Source organism: Triturus cristatus, unplaced genomic scaffold (assembly GCF_964204655.1).
Source record: "Triturus cristatus unplaced genomic scaffold, aTriCri1.1 SCAFFOLD_255, whole genome shotgun sequence".
Classification (NCBI taxonomy): domain Eukaryota; kingdom Metazoa; phylum Chordata; class Amphibia; order Caudata; family Salamandridae; genus Triturus; species Triturus cristatus.
Genome location: NW_028187355.1, coordinates 349,920 through 369,532, shown reverse-complemented (window position 1 = coordinate 369,532; position 19,613 = coordinate 349,920). Strand labels below are relative to the sequence as shown.

Genomic DNA, 19,613 nt, shown 5'->3' with positions numbered 1-19,613 from the left:
CTTCTGAATGAGTCCCTATCCCAGGGTCGTGTCCCCAAGGCTTTTAAAGAGGCAATTGTGGTTCCCCTTCTGAAGAAACCAGGGGCCGACCCCTAGATCCTGTCGAACTACTCCCCAATCTCCTTGCTCCCTTACCTGGTTAAGGTACTGGAGGCCCATGTGGTGAAGTGCTTGTCCAATTTCATTGAACAATCCAACTATCTTGACTCACACCAAGCTGGGTTTCGCTCTGCCCACTCAACGGAGACGGTAATACTGGCAGTACTAGACACCTTACGAGAGAAGGCTGACAGGGGAACCCCCCAGGCCCTGGTGCTGTTCGATATCTCTGCCGCCTTTGATACAGTCGACCATGGTATCTTGGCGGACCGTGTCAAGGAGGCTGGCATCCTGGGCTCAGCCCTTAGCTGGATCAGTTCCTTTCTAGAGAATCACTCCCAGTCAGTAGTCCGCATAGCCCAGTTCACGGCTCCAAAGTTAATAATCACATGTGGGGTCCCGCAGGGCTCTTCCCTATCCCCCATTTGTTTAACCTCTACCTTCTCCCTCTGATCCGGTCCCTCAAGGAAAGGAAAGTTGCCACTTTCAATTACGCCGATGTTTTGCAACTAATGTTCACCATCAACAACTCACCTCAATCAGCCTCTGAATTTCAGTCTACCATGCTGCACATCCGCCATTGGATGGACTGTAACCATTTAAAGCTTAACCCAGGCAATACCAAATTGGTCCTGACGGGGGGGCAGCCACAATTTTTGGGGCCCACATTTTTGGCCAATGGAACTAGCGTCCTCCCCCACCCCTTCTTCCTCTGCAAAAAGCCTTGGCGTCACAATAACGACCTGTCACTAAAAACCCAAGTTTGCACTGTGATCTCTACCTACTTCTCCCAATTACAGAAGTTTAGAAAGATCAGTAGACTACTCACACAGGCAGCATTAATACAGGTTGTGATAGCCACGATTATGTCCCACTTAGACTACGCAAACTCAGTGTACCTTGGCATGCCACTGTTCTTAAGCAAATGTCTACAGATGGTGCAGAATCAAGCGGCTATATTGATTCACCAACAACCTAGGTGGCAACATGTCACCCCATTTTTGAGGAAGCTGCACTGGCTTCCCATCCCCCAATGTTGTGCTTTTGAAGTAGTGTGTCTGGTTTTTAAATCTCTACATGGATGGTGCCCCAAATTCATCGATAGCCTTATTCAAAGGTACACTCCCTCACGTAATCTACACTTGGCTCACCTCCATCTCCTGGCAACTCCTGCCTTTAAGCTAAAGCATCAAGGGGGCTGCAGGTTTGCAACCCTGGTACCCAGAGTGTGGAGTTCCTTTCCCCTGAAAATTAGGTCATGCACTGACCTACTGAGCTTCAGAAAATCCCTTAAGACATGGTTGTTTACCCAAGCTTATGAATAACTCCAACTGGGTTAGGTAAGTCCTAGAAACAGCGCCATGAAACCAATTGGTGTACGTGCGCTCTATAAGAATTTTAGAACATAACATAATAAAGACAATCCTTTTACCAACCAGTGTGGTTACAATAAAGTGCAGGGGCCAATGCAAAGGCTCATTCAGAAGCATAAGCTTGTTTGACTTTGTCCGGACAAAGTGTGAAAAAAAAGGTAGAATCACATCCTCACCTTGGGGGATGCAAGAACAAAGGGGGGTGGGGGGAGGGGGCAATCGACCTCTGCCAGAAGTATGTCATAAGACGTAGTTAAGTTGTCCCAAGATATCGCTTTAATGGTCCGCTTAACGTCACATACAATTTTAATATCTAAGTGATATAGTCTGTCTGGAGGGGCCATGCAGGTATCCGCGGTTTCAACTGTAATAAATGTTTCAGTAGCTTTTGCTACCAGAAATTGGTGGAGAGTCCGGCGTACTGTTGTGACTTTAGCCACGCTGTCCAGGAGAGTCACCACCCAACTGTTCAGGAGGAGGGTTCTCATGGTCAGCGGCATATTTAGCAGTTAAAGCCGCAGCTTTCTTTTCCTGAAAAAGGGGTTTACATGGAGGAGGCCTGTCCTCCTTATTTATCTTTATGTCAGATGAGCATTTTGGTTTCACATACTATTGTCTGCAGTCAGGTCGCCCTCCTCTGTCATACTGTTGATCAGACAATTTGTATTTGTGTATTTATAAAGCGCGGCATTCATCCCAAGGGACATCACGGCGCTAGAGAACAAAGCACTAATCAGAAATGTGAGGGGAGGGAAGAGCGGCTCTGAGACAGATTAGTAGATTGGAAAAAGATATGCTTTTAATTTTTTCTTGAACATTGCGTATTCCTCAGTCAAACGTAGTTGCAAAGGAAGTACGTTCCAATTTATAGCTGCTACTTTAGAAAAAGATCTATCGCCCATCCTAACCTTGGATGTGCGTTTGACTGAGGCCAATGCCAGATGGCGTGATCGCAAATTACGCAAAGGGGCATGGGATTTTAATCTTCCATGCAGAATTTGAGGGGCAGTTTTATATAAAGTTTTATGTGCAAAACACAGGAATATAAAATTGGATCTTTGACCTACAGGAAGCCAGTGTAGTTCCCTCATGCGGAGAGAGGCAGAACTGTATCTGCTTTTATTACATACCAGTTTAGCCGCAGCATTTTGGACTACTTGCAGTCTAGTAAACAGTAAATCAGCCATTCCAACATATAATGCATTACCGTAATCCAAATTGCTCATTAGTAATGCCTGGGTCACAGTTTTCCTATAGTTCAAGGGAATCCAAGGAAAGAGCCTTCTGAGAAGTTTTAATATAGCAAAGCTCTTTCCACATAGCGACCGAACCTGGTTCTGCATGGACAGGGCATTATCAAAAATAATGCCCAGATTCTTGGCGGTCTGCCTGGGTTCTGGAGCAGTTCCCAAAGCCTGGGGCCACCAGCTATTATCCCAAACTGTCTGGGCTCCTCCAAAGAGTAGAATCTCTGATTTTCCGGCATTAAGTTTTAGACAGAGTCCTGACATCCAGTTTGCTATTTCAGTAAGTCAATTGATAAGGTTGTCCCTAGAGTCCCCTTTATGCAGCTTATTCGACAAAGGGACTATCAATTGAGTGTCGTCTGCATAGGAGCATAGATCAAAGCCCCATTTCTTACTGATATTTGCCAGGAAAGATACGTATAAATTAAAAAGGGTAGGGCTCATGGTGGCACCCTGTGGTACTCCATAGTCGATGTTCTTGGCCGTTGAGGAGTAAGATCCCATCTGAATTATCTGAGTTCTGTGTTTAAGAAATGACGCGAACCACGCTAACGCATATTGACATATGCCTTTTTCGTGTAAAATTTGCAATAATTTGTTATGAGATACGGTGTCAAATGCTGCTGTGAGATCCAAAAGGATCAGAGCCACCGTTTTTCCCTGATCAACTAAAGATCTGATGTTATCTGATACGGCTAGCAAAGTGGTCTCAGTACTGTTATTAGCCCTGAATCCAGTTTGTGGGGGGTCAAGTAAATTGTTGGATTCGATAAAGGCCATAAGTTGTCTATTGACCAGTTTCTCCAAAACCTTTGATAGGTATGGTAATTGTGAAATCGGTCTGTAGTTGGCTGGGTCATGGATTTCGAGACCGGGCTTTTTTAAGAGTGGAAAGACAACTGTCTTTTTCCAAATGTCTGGGAAAGCAGCGTCTTCTAATGATTGGTTGAGGGCATTAGTAACGTAGGGACAGAGTGTTAGAACCAGCCGTGAGAAGATAAAATGTGGGCAGGGGTCCAATGGTGAGCCTGCCTTAATTTCAGTCATAACTTTGGCCACTTGCTCCTCAGAGAAAGGGGTCAGCCTATCGAGATGGCTGTTGGTTGCAGGATGAGGAGCTAATTTTCCCCAATCCTTGCAGTCATCCAAATCTGAGGATGCAAAATTAGTATAGATTTGTGTCACTTTGTTCATAAAATAATTATTAAGGAGTTCACAATTCTCAGGGGAAGGTGCCATAGCTTGTGAGAGAAGAGAGGGCTTGCGGAGTGCTCAAATTATTTTATAAAGTTCTTTAGATGAACCTCCGGTGTCTTCAATTCTTTTAGAGTAATACTCAATTTTGGCCTTTTTTAAAGCTCCATAGTAAGTTTTTTGTTTGGCTATGTAGATAAGTTTATCTGTACTGGATTTTGAAAGTCTCCATTTGTGTTCTTTAGATCTACAGTCTCTTTTCATAAGTGTTAAGTTTGAAGTATACCATTTTTCTGATTTTTTTGTAGTTGATGTCCGAGTCATTCTAGGGGCACACCGATCAAGTGCTTCTTCAATAGAAAACTGAAGCTGTGTAGCCGTTGTATTTGTAGAAATTAGTTGTAGAGGCTTTAGAGAACTAGAAAGAGAGGCATTAAATGATTCCTTCGTAATTTGGTTCCAGGCCCTAGACCTCCATTGACCCAACATCTCGGCTTTTAGGATATATTTAAATAAGCCAAAAGAAAAGGAGATTAAAAAATGATCCGTCCATGTTAAGGGTTTAATTTCCTGGATACTTAGTGATTCTATGTTAAAGAATAAAAGATCAAGTGTATGGCCGGCTACATGGGTTGGTTTAGAAATCATTTGAGACAATTGCAGTATAGCCATATCATTATTAAGGTGTTCAACACCTGGATTTGTAGGTCCTTCATAATGAAGATTAAGATCTCCTATGACTAGAAACTCATTATACTGCAAACAGAGAGGGTGTAGTGTAGAAAGTAGATTAGCACTAAAATCAGGCTGATACCCTTGCGGGTTATAAATGACCGCCCCTCCGAATGATTTATGGTCACTAGCGGACACTGAGAACGCTAGAATCTCATGTGCACCGGCTTTGGTGACCGAAATATCAGTACAGGTGAGGTGGTCTTTATACACGATTGCTATCCCCCCTCCTCTCTTGCCGCCCTTCCTGTTAAGTTGTAGAATTTTATATCCAAATGGTAGGGCGGTGACAATGTCAGGAGTATTATTAGCGTCCAGCCAGGTCTCAGTAATGAAAACTATGTCTGGGCTTAAATCATCCAATATATCCCAAATTTTAATACTGTGTTTGGGAAGTGATCTGGCATTGAATTAAATACAGTTAAGATCAATCCTATTATGTTTGATTGTACAAGGTGCCTGTGGGTGGGTAGGTTGCTGCTTGCAGCTATCCCATTTACAATGATTGCAAGAAAAAGGACCTTCAAACTTTTCAGGGGATGCTCTAATACATGCCTTATCAGGGCTGAAAGAGTGTCCTATCTCTGCAAGCATATTAGAGGTATAAGTGAAGGGCTTAAGGTTATTGGGCAAAATTTGAGCAGTATTTGTGGGCTCGTTCGGGCGCGGACGGGCGCAGACGGGCTTGCCTTAGGTGCGCCTGCGCGTTCGTCCCTGCATCCGTTTTAAGCTTGCCCCCACCGGAAGTCACGGCCCACTAGAAGAACGCTAACCTTCCTGTTCCAAAATGGCACTCGGGCTACGAATTTAACTAAGCAGGTAATGGCCAGGCCTGAAAAAAACTACTCTAGTAAAGGCTAGGTCATTCGTTTTTCAAAATGTTGCAATCAGCAATGACAAATGTGCAAAAATAGCAGTAAAAATGTCAAAATACAACTCTGTTTAAAAAACGATTATCATTGGCTTGTAAAACATTGTGGCATTGAAATAAATTTAGCAGCAGTAATACGAAAGAAAGTGCAAGTTTAAAATAAATACAGCGTTAAAAAGAGTCTCTGCGTTCCCCACACACTCTTAATCAGGTTTTGCTGCACGTTCGTCCCTGCATCCGTTTTAAGCTTGCCCCCACCGGAAGTCACGGCCAACTAGAACGCTAACCTTCCTGTTCCAAAATGACGCTCAGGCTACGAATTTAACTAAGCAGGTAATGGCCAGGTCTGAAAAAAACTACTCTAGTAAAGGCTAGGTCGTTCGTTTTTCAAAATGTTGCAATCAGCAATGACAAATGTGCAAAAATAGCAGTAAAAATGTCAAAATACAACTCTGTTTAAAAAACGATTATCATTGGCTTGTAAAACATTGTGGCATTGAAATAAATTTAGCAGCAGTAATACGAAAGAAAGTGCAAGTTTAAAATACATACAGCGTTAAAAAGAGTCTCTGCGTTCCCCACACACTCTTAATCAATTCCTGAAAGCAACAAGGAGAACGTGCATCAGGTGCCGGATACCTATCGAGAGTCTTTATTTTAGTGAGATCACGAAAATCGTATCATCTTTCAGAGGACTCCGGGTGCAGAGAACCTCCACTTTGTCTACTTTTCTTTTGTTGTTGTTTAGATTTATCCCATTGTTTTTTAGCAAACTCCCAGGCTGGTTTGGCCTCCTTGTCCATGGTAGGCTTGCCAAGTAGTGGTACTGAAGGTCTGGTTCCCAAACTATTGTGTCCTAAATATGTATATATATTAGCAACGATAACTGGCAACTCACGCTTGCGGTCGGCTGCTGTCACCACGGCAAGTCGCTGGCGTATAGACTAAGACGCTGATTCACCTTTAACATTAGAAAAAATAATTTCAGAGACAACGACAAAATTACCCATGAGTTTCATCCCCAAATCAAGGGCAGGACCTGCTCCTATATCAAGTTCTAAAACGCACATCTGGATGCCAAAGAGGACCTCATAGGGGTTTTGTCCATCCAGGGATTTTCTAGGCAGATTATTTAAAGCTCTCTGAATTCCATACAAGTGATGGATCCAACTACGACCTGGACCTAATACTCTCGCTGTTAAGGGCTGCTTTAAGTCACAGTTCTTCTTTTCCACTAGCGAATTTCCTCAGCACGATGAGGAGGAATAATACACAGCAACACCAAGGGTTCCCATGGTAGTCCCGGTAAACCTAAGAGGCAAACGATAGTTGCATGTCCAAGAATGCTGCTCCCTGCACGAGTTCACTGTGTGTACTGCCTTGCTTGTGTTATTTACTTTAGGTTTGTTTTAAAAAGGAACCTTTGTTTTTCCTGTTCCAGAGCTGTGGACACTTTCATGTGTTGTACTTAATGGGCTGCCGAACCTCCGGGATGTCGGCTGAATAGCTGTGTTCCAGACTGGCATAAATAAAGGTTTTAAAAAAAATAAAAGAATGCTGCTCCTGCATGGGTCCCTATAAAGATCTGCAAATCTTTTTTTTTTTTTTTTGTCCTCATATCACCATAGCATCTGCAGGTCTCAGGCGTTTTACTCTTACTATCCGCCTCGCTGTCTGTTGCATTCAGGTTAGGTCCCACCAAGCTGACCAAGCATACCGGACTATCGTCTAGAGTGGTGCCTTGGTGTAATCATAGGAACTCTTGCTCTATCAGAAGTTTTCACTTGATCCCACCCAAAGTGGTAAACTTAGCCCATACTTTTGTCAATTTTCCAGACTTGCATTCAATATCTAGATGACACGTTCAATTTACTGCTTAAAGCCAGTCTGTAACTCAAGGGAGCGAGGGATCAATCCTGTATTTACAAATCTCCAACCTGGCCAAGAGTATCAGATAGAACAAGAGGCTTCTTTGTTCCCTGCTCAATAGACTACGTGAAGTCATATCCACCCCCACTAGGACTGATACAGGGTTTGATGTTATAGTAACCCCCATAATGTCCTTTAAGATACTCTCAATGTCCACCCAGAATGCCTTAATCCCAGGGCAAGTGAAAAAGACATGTTCCTCATTAGGTCTCTTCCTGAGACCACACCTTCTACATCTGGGGTGGGCTGCGACACAAACTTTGCGATCTTTTGGAGGGTCCAATATAATCTGTTAATTGTGAAAAGGTGATTTTGCTTTATATTTGCTGCTTAACCACTGAATAAAAATAATTTCAAATAGTTTTGCCATATTGTCCACCCCCTGGAAAGTATCTTCCCACACTAGATATGGTTACATCATCTTGTCTTCAGCCTCCAGAAGTTTCAAGTACTACATAGCAACCTCCTTACTTTTGGATCCCACATCCTGGAGTGTGGACTCAAATTACCTATCTCCCGGGTCTCCAGGGCCACAATCGTGAGCCAGGAAGACAGCTGCACATAGCTAAACCTTGATAGGGACTCTCCAGTTTTAGTTCTCAAGACATTCCAGAGTAATACCCCCTGCACTGTCATCAATTCCCCCAGGTAGCAACCCTGCCCATCTTAGAGAAAGTCTCAGCCCATCCTTCATACATTCTGGGGTGCCACGGGAATCCCATATAAGTGAATAATTGGAATAATATACAATACTCAGGATCTTTTTCACCCTGCACCAAAGATTTAGTGCTGTCTTTAAAACCTTCAATCGTACCTTTTTGAAAGATTTCAGGGTTCCAAACTTATACATAAATCCGGTAGTTCCAAACTCCCCGATCATTTCTGCTAAAAGTAATCTCCTTGTTGAACTGTCCGGCTTACTCAGTAGCATTAGGAAGTTTTTAAACTGAAAAGCTATGCAATACAGATTCAGGTCCAGGAGGGCTAAGCTTCCCTTCTCAAGCCTGTGCCTCAACTTTTTCCACACCAGCCTTGCCCCGCGATAGGCCCATATAAAACTAGTTATTCTCCCCTGGATTTTATTAATACTTGTGTTGGAAATGTAAGGGGGACACAATTAAAAAGGTATGTCAGTTTGGGAAGGATCGACATCTTGATGAGATTCACACGCCCATAGATTGTTAATGGCAAGTTCTTCCATCAGGACAATAGAGTATCTCTATCCTTTGCCACCCTTTTCAAGTTATATTATGGTATTTCATCCACAAGGTTGACAATAACAATTCCTAGATATTTTATGTCTGCACCTCTCCAGTCTTCTTAATTTGAACACATTATCTCTGACTTAGAGTTATTCACCAAGTATCCAGACAAGGCCCCAAACTCCGCCGCCAGTCTCTCGACCCTAGGCATAGTTTGAACAGGGTCAGATGTATAAATTATCAGGTCGTCGGTGTATATCCTAATCTTACTGCTAGGAGAAGGGAAGTGGAAAGGGAGACCCTGATTGTCTCTTCTTGGTAGCTGTGTGAATGGCTCAATATAGATGTCAAACAAAAGAGGCGACAGGGGCCAATCCTGCCTTGAATACTTAAACTCCTAGTCAATGAGCCATTAAGGAGAATTCTAGCTGATGAGTTTTCATAAAGTTTCTGAAGCGCAGAGATAAAACAGGGCTAAAACCCAATATCCCCACAAGTATGCCAGCATACCCAGTCAAATGCCTTGTCTGCATCGATCGTGATCCTAGGCCGGGGGATTGAGCGAGCAGCGACATGATAAATAGTTCCAATCAACTGCTGCGTTAGTTCTTAGATGTGCCACTTTGGCATGAATCCTTTCTGATCCGGATGTATCAGCTGGGGAGGGCTAACTTGGCCAGTCTCCGTGCCAGGATGCTTGTGTTGACTTTATAATCTGCATTTAAAAGTGAGATTGGACGATAGGAGTCTGCCTTCTTAGGATCCTCAGCAGGTTTTAAAACCAAAATTATTGTGGCCTCTTTCCACGAATTTGGGATCTGTATCTCCCCCCTTCGATATATTGAGTTAAATAATGGTTCCCGTTCTGAGACAATCTCCTCTACTAGGAGCTTATAGAGTTCTGATGGAATTGCAACCAAACCGGCAGCCTTCCCGTTCTTTATATGTAAGAAGTACTCCCTAATTTCCCCGATGGTTATTGGTGCTTCCAAACATTCTCTACCCTTTACTGTGAGCTCTACACGTTTCCGCCAATCTCTAAGCCTCTCCAAGTCCGGGTAAACCTCTACAGCGTATAGTTCAGAGAACAGGGAGACAAAGGCTGTACTCAGTATCACCTCTTTTACTGCATAGGCGAGAAAATTCACCAAAATCTTCCTTGGCTTCTGACTTTGAAGGTTCCTTTTGAAGGAGTCTATGTACACTCTGTATTTCTTGCTCAAGAATAATGTCTGGCCTGTCTTTCAGGACTGTGTCTCGCAACAGTGTGTTTATAAAAGACTTGATATTAGTTCCCTCCTCCGCCTCTGGGATATTCAAAAACATAAGATTATTCCTCCGTGAGTGATTTTCAACCCTCCCAAGGTCTTCCCTTAATTTTTGGTTCTGTTTGATCACCAGGTTTATCCCAGATGTGTTTTTTACGACGTCCAGTCTAATCATGGCTACCACCTCCTCTAATGCTCTGGTCCGAGCAGCCACTTCTTCCAGTTTTTGTTCTAGCGCAGTACAGGAGGCTTGGATATCTGCCCAACTGGCCTCCGATATCTTAAATCTGTTTTTCATCTCCTCTTTTAAACCTAAGAGGATGGCGGCCAATGATTTATCAGGTTGCCCTCTAACTGCACCTCCTGCTGTTTCAGTCACCTGCTGACAATGCTCTACAACTGATCTTGGTTTGTCTGCTAGTGCAAGAACATTACAATTGTTATTTGTAGGAATCTGAGGTGCGTAAGCCTTCGCGTGGCCCACTTTCTGCTTCGGTATTCATGATTTTGCTTGAAGGAGTATCTCTACCAGCAACAGATGCGACAGAAACATTATCCATGCTCAGGATCCTATGGCTTGCGTCCTCTTCCACACCTCCTTCTGCACGTTGTGAGGCCAGTAGGGTCAGGACTTTATAAAAGGATTTAAGGGAAGAGGTAACCTTAATCTGGGGGGTTGGAATCTTTCTGTCCCTTCCACGCAGGCTGTTCCCCAACAGCTTTGCAGATTTCCCAAAATTAGTAACTGTGGTCTCAGCATTCGCTGCCTTTCCAGGAAGGCATTTCTGCCCCTTCTCCATATTCTTAGCACCAGTGGCCACATAAACCGGAGGAAATTCAAGCCCAGGACTTACCCTTGTTGTTTTTATAGCTCGGGTATGCTATGTGTACCTTAAGATCTTGCCTCTAACCTTACCAGCCTTATCAGTGGGTTGACCTCTCTTATCCATAAGCATAGGGTGCTGGGCCCACATGACTTCTTCTGCAGCCTCCCTGATAGTCCACCAACTACCCCCCTGGATGTGAGGTGAGGGCTGCTGGATGCCTCCAGAAATACATCTGCAGCGGGTGAAAGGATCTCCTAACTTTTCTGCTGACTAGTGCTGCCACTGCCGCGGTGAGCCTGCGCGTGGGCTGCCCTGATACACTGCAGCTCCCTGGCGGCAGCATCCCAGCGTGGGGATCTCCACACCAGCCGCCTCGGGTTAGACACTCCTTCGCTTCAGAGGGCCGCTGCAGACAGACAATTTGGCGCAGGGCACGGAGGTAATTTTATAAGGTACAAGGTATATGCCAAAGGGGTTGGGGGGGCGGGAAACCCACTATAACAAAAAAGAACAAGTTTCTTCCGCCGCTTAGCTCACAACCATCATGCTCCCCGCCACCCAAAGAACTGCAAATCTTTCAGAACAGTTTTAGCTCCACCCGATCGCTGTGGCTACACCTATAGAAATCAAGAAACATGAATCAACGGCCAATAGAATAAATGGAAACGCATTATCTGAGTTAAGAGGTTGAAAATTACCCAACTAGACACATTGTGGAGGTTTATTTGAAATTAAAAGAGGTGGACAAGCTGCAGTGGTACTTTTAATTTGCTGACAGATGTCACAACTGACAACATATTGTTTTGTCTGCTTGCACAGAGAATGCCACCAATAGCGTTTTTGAAATATTAAAACTGTAGCCACCACACCTGCTTGGACAGATGCTAATCCCTCATGAGCAGTTATGATTAATTCTAGCCCTGCGGTCCTGGGTGGGTATCACTCGATCCCCCACTCCGGGAACGAGAGCAAAAGGTATGTTTTGGTCACTCAATAGATAGTATTTTGCTGGATATGTTTTAGTTAATGGAGTGCAACTGCATAAAGCACTGACAGCAGCAACCTTGATGTCACCATCCACCTTTGTGTGAATGAGTAATCGCAGCTACAACAGCCATCTGAACTGCTGCTTTGGCGGTTTCATCAGCCAGTGAATTCCCTGCAACATGTAATCCAACACGCTGATGACCCAATGTATGAACTACATGAGCCCATGCATGGCAGGCATTCTTTAAAATGTGCCACTTTTCTCCAAAGCAATTTATGCTTGATAGTGTTTCCTTTGGAATTTTTTAATCCATTCAAGCACTAATAATATAGGTTTTCATTAAAAGACTGGATACAGTAATACAAATCACACACTATGAGTGTGGGGAATTCACGACCAGTGTTCTCTAGTGCCAGAATTAAACCTTTCAAGTCAGTCTGCTGATCGGTAGAGTCCGCCTAAGGACTGTGGAAAAGTTTACTGTGGGTGAATTTCTCCATTTTCAATGACACCACGTACTGCTGCACATGCGGTATCGTTGTTCAGTGCCAACTGCAGGCTGCGCTGAACCATCAGTATATAAAATCATACTGTTCAAGAGGCAAAATATCACCGGCACGGGGTATATTTGTTCATACTGGAGAAATTCTTGTGTTTACAAAGTAGGATCAAAGACAGTCAACATCAGAGTCTGTTAAGGAGGTGGCCTCTTGTATCCATCTTGGATGTAAGGCTTTGGCGTTGGAACCCTTGCCTTGGTGACAGCCTCTGAGGCTGGAATGGGCGTAAACCACAATTATGCATTTCTCCAAGCCAATGGTCTTTCCTTTATAACAGCGGTCTGAACTGCAGTCTGTATTTTTTCTGTACAAGCAAACGCAATTCAGCACGCGAGTATAAATGGTATATATAAGCAATCTGTAAAGATAGGGTTTGCACACCTCTATTGATCCACACTCTTTATTGACATTAATCATTAACATCTCCAGCTGACCAGCAATGCTCCTCCCCCTTAACTCAGGAGCCGCTGCTGCCCAATACCCATATAACAAAAGCACCTCTCAATGGGCATTTTGTTGTTTGGTGCCGACCACTGGAATGGCCCTTGCGACCACTGTTCTCAAAGGTGGCAAAATCAGTGCCTGGAACACAGGGGTAGCTCTTCCTGATAGTTGTCAGTTGGGGCTCCATTTCCTGGGTTTCTAACAATTTGTTTATTACACAAAAAGTAAATAATACTATTTGTGTAATAAACATGGAGTACAATTAGCTGGAATGTGACCCTATCTGGCAGCTAAGGTAAGTCAAAAATGTTTTTAATTAATGTTGTATGCGTGCTTGTGAGAGTGTTTAAATGTGAGTGTATGTGTAAGCATGTGTAGTGACTCAAAGTAAAGGTCAAATGGTGTGTGATGTCTCTTTCACTACCTATAGCATTTTTGTGAAATGATGCTGATGTCTACAAGTGGCCGTGTGCCAACTTGCAAGTTCTGTTAGAGCGATTGATTCTGCATCTAGACTGCACCACGTCTCTTGAAGTCTCTGGCAACAGCTGCCCACTATATCTTCAGTGATGCTGTACGCTGCAATTAATCTCTGGTACAAAAAGTCGTAGGATAGTGGTGATAATCATGGAGGGCCATGAAGGGATTTATCTCTAGGAGAAATAAAGTAGTTCAACACCTTTCATCAGGTGTTGGCAGTGACAGTGAGACTATGCCAGAGATAGTGTTGATGCCAGCATCACACCACTTCAAGGCACCTTAATGGTGGCGCAATCTTTGACTGTGATTGCTTACTGTGCATTATTGTAACTTGGGTACTAGGTTCAAAATAGGGATGTGTACTCAACCATAAAAACAATTTGTCATGGACTGTTCCTACAGTTTTCATGTTGATTTACGGCTGCCAATCTTTTCTACTTCTGGTATCTTGTGGATGTACAATATCTCACTTTCACATTTTAAAATCCTATTACAAAGGTTATTTTACATTTACAGCTGGTACATGATAGTGATAGCTAGTTTGAAATATTGTATGAAAATGTAAGAAAAACATAAAATGAAAAACAAAAATACTGGATTGGTAAGCACTTCGTGTATGTTATTTGCAGTCAACGGTGCTTCCTTTTCTTGTTTTACAGAGTACTGCCAGGGTGGAATTACTCTAATGTTGGTCATAACCACTTAGTGTATTTGTTATCTTGATTTAAGTTAACTTTTCTGACTCCTTTCCGATTTCAGTGTGCTGACCTTCAATCTGAATTGGACTGCCTGAGTCAGGAGTACCTCTTCTGCCAGACAAAGCTTCGTGAATGCAGAAACCAGATCAAAACATTTCAGGCTAAGAGGCCAGAGGTAAAAGATGCCCACAGTGTGCTACACATAAATAGAGACCCTTTTGATCAAGTCCCTGTCATGTGCAGAAGGTAAAATCGAATGTTTGAAATATTTGTTTGTTTGTAAAACTTGATTTCGATCACCAGGATCATAAAAGCGCCTTTTTCTAGAAATAATAGACAGAAATATTGCAAACTAATCCGCGATCCATTTGTTTAGGTCAATATAAAATAAGTCGTACTTTCGAACCTTAATATAAAGGAGTAATGAGTTAGATATTTGAACATAGTAACGAAAAAGTCATCATTTTGGGAGCTGCTTTTAGGTAGTGCACTCTTACGCCTCCCATGTCACTTAAGATTTGGTTAAATGATGCTATTCCAAAGAGCAGGTTTTGTTGTTACACAAAGAAATTCAAAGAGTGTGTGGGGCTTTTTTCATTCGGTCGGTCTCCTTTCTGCACATTACTTTATGTGACATTCACAGCCGGATTCCTTTCTCTTTTTAGGGGTGCTGCCGCAGTTGCTGGTTTCCATGTCTGATGATCTTCCTAGCAACAGCGACAGCACTATGCTACATCATTGTTCTACAGCACAGTTTTATACGATAAGCTGGAGTATGCATCTTACAGATTTTAGACTGACGTTAGACATAAAGTGGTAAAATCTTTCTCAGGAATTTCGTATTTGTAAAATATTTTTTTAAATAATGTTTTATGGAGTATTTTGCCTGCTTGCAATTTTAGGAAACTATTTAATAAAGCTTCCTACAAATGTTGAAATTATGTTTTTAATTTCTTTCTTTTCTTGTTTTATATTCACCATACTGGAAAAAGCGAACTAACCCATTTAATCTTATATTGCTTGCCAGATTGTCTGTAACCTATACATTAACATGCAAAAACATGGTGGATTCTGTGGAAAGCCTTTGGCAAATTACAGTTCTTCATCAAGAGCCAATCCTGGGTTTGAACCTAGGTGCGCAGATTCAAAGTCCACAGTTTTGCAAACAGACCATAGCTCCCGACTGTACTGGGCTGTAGCTGTTACATATGAAGCAACAACCATTTGAAAAGGTGGTATAGCACCAAGTTTACAACCTTCACCTCATTATACCATCTTGGGGAGTTTGACTTTTTCATTTGGGAGAATGTAACATAATAAAACTTGACAGTTCTGCTGCTCTTCCGGTACAGAGTTGCCAAGTGTGATTGGAAGCAGGAGCATGTGATGGGTGACCCTGAAGTTGTCGGTTATTATTATCTAAATGGATAGAGCTTAGCAGTAATGTGACAGGACAGGATAGACAGGTAGGCGCTGCCGCATGATAGAATGACACTTTATTTGGCTGCATACAGAGACTACTACAATTGTGAGTCTCTCAAATGAACCTTTTTCCACCTGGCTGAAGCCTACACGTACAGTATTAAAAAAAAAAAAAAAAATGTTAGCAACCCTACTTGCAACTAGGGACATGTTAGTAGCTCACATACTATTGCTTTGGGCTGTCCCTCTTTCTCAAAATATTTGCTTGGCGGGACAAAATGTTGTTGGAAACCTGTTGCCTTGGCACATTTAACTGGACAGTTAACTCTTTTTAGCATGAGCCTTTTTGATAACATAGTTCAACAAAAAAAAATGTGATCCACGTAATATACAGTAGCTACCCTTGTAGACTTTCAGGAGAGCAATGTATAATAGTATTCTGGCCCCCCCACACACAACCCCCTTCTCTAGGTTACCGATCTCTTGGTTCAGTTCTTGTCCTATATCTATTTTGACTTCCCTCACTTTTGGCAAGGCAAGTTCATCTATAGTCTGCATCAGTGAGACTCGAACCTGGTGAAGTAGTGATGTCACCACTACTCATTCTTTCTTTAGCCAATGGCAAGAGCTCGATTAGCTTGTTTATGAGTCAAGTACGGGTTTTGTAGACCTCGAAGGTGAAACCATATGCCAGGAGAGAACAAAGAGGAGCAGTTCTGCCTGCCTTTAAATCTCCTCGCATTCTTGCTGATCTCCACAGAAGAGGAGGGCGGGTCTGCACTGCCATTGGCTTAGAAGGGATGTGTTCAGCAACTGACCCAACTGAAAAGTTCCTTTGAGAACCTATAGATGCAGAAGATTCGACTTGTAGACATGCTGCGCGAGTTCATGAAAATCTTAACTGGGTAAAATATTCTATACATTAGTCTGCAGATGCTTTTTGATACATTCATGTGTAAAGAAAAATACTGGCCATTACTCGATACACCAAAAATATTAACCTAATTGCAAAGACCTAATGCTTGACACCAGAAAGAGATGTTTAAGTATCAAGATATATTAGAAAGGTACACTTGAATAGAAATACCTGAAAACATTTTAGAAGCAAATTTAGATTTGTAGAACGAAAAAAAAGAACAGACCAGCTTAACAGCAAGCAGTGTATCCAAAAGGACAACGAACATCTGTGGTGATTTAGCCTCTGGCGTTATTTTCCCTGGTCTGTAATAAGCTATCCGAATAGCACATCTGTACCATGTACGTGTCCTTGATTTGTGCTTGTTCAGAAATATATCACTTCTTGGTGAAACGGCACAGGGTCCTGGCACTAGACACTTTCGCAATAGTCTTGGTTCTGCTGAACACACACGGCTGCATTGTAGTTTACTTTCTATCTATTCACAGTTTGGGGAATTAACACATTTGAAAGACACCTGAGAAGTGCAACAGGTATCGCACCGAGGTATTAAATATACAACACACTGTAACGAAAACAACTGAAATTGAAAAGTAAACTAAAATTGAGATGATTATCAAATTAGCCCTTTGAATATTAATAATTACAAAAGAAAACTCTAAATCGTGTAACTTTTCTCAAATGCTGTTCAGTTACTAAAAGCCACAACATCAGGAAGGAATCTCCTTAAAAGCTGGGGTGTGTACAAGATGTGTGCACGAGAGGAATAAAACTGGGATTTTGGTCTCCTGTAACTGTGATTTTCCCTGGATTACAAAATGTAGTGAAGTGCTCACATTAAGACATAGATCTCCTACCCAAAGATAGAGAAAAAAAATAAAGCATGAATGGAGAGAAATGTGAAATACATTCTCCGTATCAATTATTTTTCCGAAGTAGGATGGTATTGGTATAGTCCAACAACAATTCCCAGCAATGGCGAGATACAGTGCCAGAGGCGTATGCAGATTTGTGGTGAAGGCTCACACCACTAATTTTTAAAACATGGATGTGATTTACAAAGCTACAGCTGTCAAGACTGTCAAACGACTGGTCACACTTAAATTAGTAAAACAATTCTGTTTAGAAAAAGCATTCTTCAGGTTTTCATTCCAAGAGTCTAGATACTCCCTCAAGTAGTGGTGCAATTCCTCTGGAACGCTAAAGGAGTAAAGCTGAAATCGCATGCTATCGCTCATCTTTAAACATGATCCATCTGCACTGAAGACCCGCAGAGGCGTGAGGGCTAAGCAATTTTCAAACCCTTTCCTTGTATCAAACCAGTAGGAAGCAGGATACCCCAAAAGAACGCCAAATATGCTGCACAAATTCCATTCTTGGCAGTTTACTGCCCCCATAGACACAGTTCCAGGTTCACCATTTCTAAATAGGGTGAGATGACTCAGCAGTTCAAAAACGTGGCCCTTGATCTCCTCGGAATGGCATGGTTGACAGACCGTCGGGCTTGTCTGGCCTGTCGAAGCATCAACAAAGGCAACAGCATTTCTGTGCAGAGCAGATTCCAGATTCAACACTGCATTCTCCACATTCACCACAATTATGTTATCTACTATGTCAAGGAGATGTATGTGGTGCTTGATCCAACCAATGAGTTGAAGTTCCTGAAGGAAGTTGCAGAGTGGCACAATCCCAGCTGTGCTGCAATCATACAGGAAGGCAGGTTTCAATCCACAATCTACAGCTAGTATTTCAGTGGCAAGGTTCAAGGAGATGGATGGAGGGAAATTCTTCTTCTTCCCTGTCCCTAGATGACGTTGTGCTGCTGCGATCAACAGTGGGGAAAATGCTGCAGACATTATTTGGCGGTTCAAGCAAACATTTTGAAAAAGTGTCTGTTTCAGTAAACTAATCTAAGAAACCATCTTGAACCCTTATTGAATTAGGCTGATTCCATGCCATCACTGCTCTCAAATTTGTGAATTCATTACACATGTAATTTTGCTTTTGTTATGCTTCCATTCACTGAAAGAAAAAAAAAAGAACTATGTATTATTACAAGTTACATAAATAAGTCACTTAGATTAATGTAACCAAATGTGTGAAGAAAAGATTCACTCGACAAAGTAGTAGATACACGTCAACAGGGTTTAGCATTAAGAATGGTCAAAGTACTATTACAGTTTGTCACACAGAATACTCAGACTTGGTACAGTCTGTGTTACTGTTACTTCCCAATTAGTATATTCGCATGGCCAGGCAGGTACATTTACTACTGGAATGCTTTCACCAGCCTCTAGTTCAATGATAAGTGCATCCGTGGGGCTGGATAACGTTACTGGAATCAGGATAGAATTGTCCAGCAGTAAAATCATTAAAGGCGGTTAGGGGATTACAGTAACGGAATAACAGATCTGTGCCGAACTTTGCACCTACCGGACTGCTCCTACATTTGAAGAATATATCTATTTCGAAATTCTCAAAAAGTCTCAGGAGTAAAATGTATACATGCAGAATGTGATCTAATACAAGACGGTTGGACACCGGAGGGTCAGAGGGAGCAAGTTTAGAGACCGCGCAGGATTGATTCCCCCACTGAAATACTTTTAACACAGAAAAATCCTGAGGTCTAATGGTAAAGAGAAAAGGTGGTATGTAGGGTGAGGAGGAAAGACCTAATGTACGTAGTGGAAGGGAAAAAACTCCAAAACCATGGTCATACAATCATCGTGGGTAACTGACCCCATCGCATGGGATTTTCATCCCAAAGAAAATTTGAAAATCTCAAGGGGCAGCAGGACCCTTTAGCGAGAAATGAGAGCTTTGTGCTGTAGGTATTATGCACAAAGAAGGGGATGAATCCACAAATGAACGTGAAGTGAGTGGGGGTTGCAGTGCTGGTGTAATAGTAGTGTGAACAGAGTGTATTAAAACTAGTGACGGGACGGCCAGGAGACTTCTGTTGAACAATGCCGTACCGATGCTAGATTAAAAGGAGTGGAGGCAACACTAATCCGGTTTGATCAGTGAAGCAACATATGAGATAGTGGTCGACATGTTTCAGCCGTGGCGCCTAACTAGGCTCGGCTTTCATCAGGACCTGGAAGCTACTGCAAGAAAGAAACAACGTGACAAAGGATATAGAGGGCACCCTCAACTTGCTTGTAGGGTGCACGTCTCCTCAAAGATACACACCACCCGTACAGACTGGGTGGAAAATGGACCTCCACCTGGCAACCGCTCAGGAAGGAACACCGCTCTGTCCGTCGGGGAACCAGGCTGGAATGAGCCTGCAGCCGGAGCACAAAGCTCTCATTTCTCCCTAAAGGGTCCTGCTGCCCCTTGAGATTTTCAAATTTTCTTTGG

The 19,613-nt window shown here is 42.6% G+C and overlaps 1 protein-coding gene across 1 annotated transcript; it reads right to left on the bottom strand.

The window, feature by feature from the left end:
- Positions 1 to 16,517: 16,517 nt before the first annotated feature.
- On the bottom strand, positions 16,518 to 18,106 carry LOC146771206 (UPF0739 protein C1orf74 homolog). Its single transcript, XM_085640293.1, has one exon. It carries the CDS (start codon positions 18,104 to 18,106, stop codon positions 17,306 to 17,308), a length of 801 nt encoding a protein of 266 aa, XP_085496419.1. The 3' UTR covers positions 16,518 to 17,305.
- Positions 18,107 to 19,613: the final 1,507 nt, after the last annotated feature.

Bases quoted from the DNA above. Each gene is read 5' to 3' on its own strand.
- LOC146771206 (XM_085640293.1), bottom strand. From the start codon at position 18,106: ATGTCTGCAGCATTTTCCCCACTGTTGATCGCAGCAGCACAACGTCAT.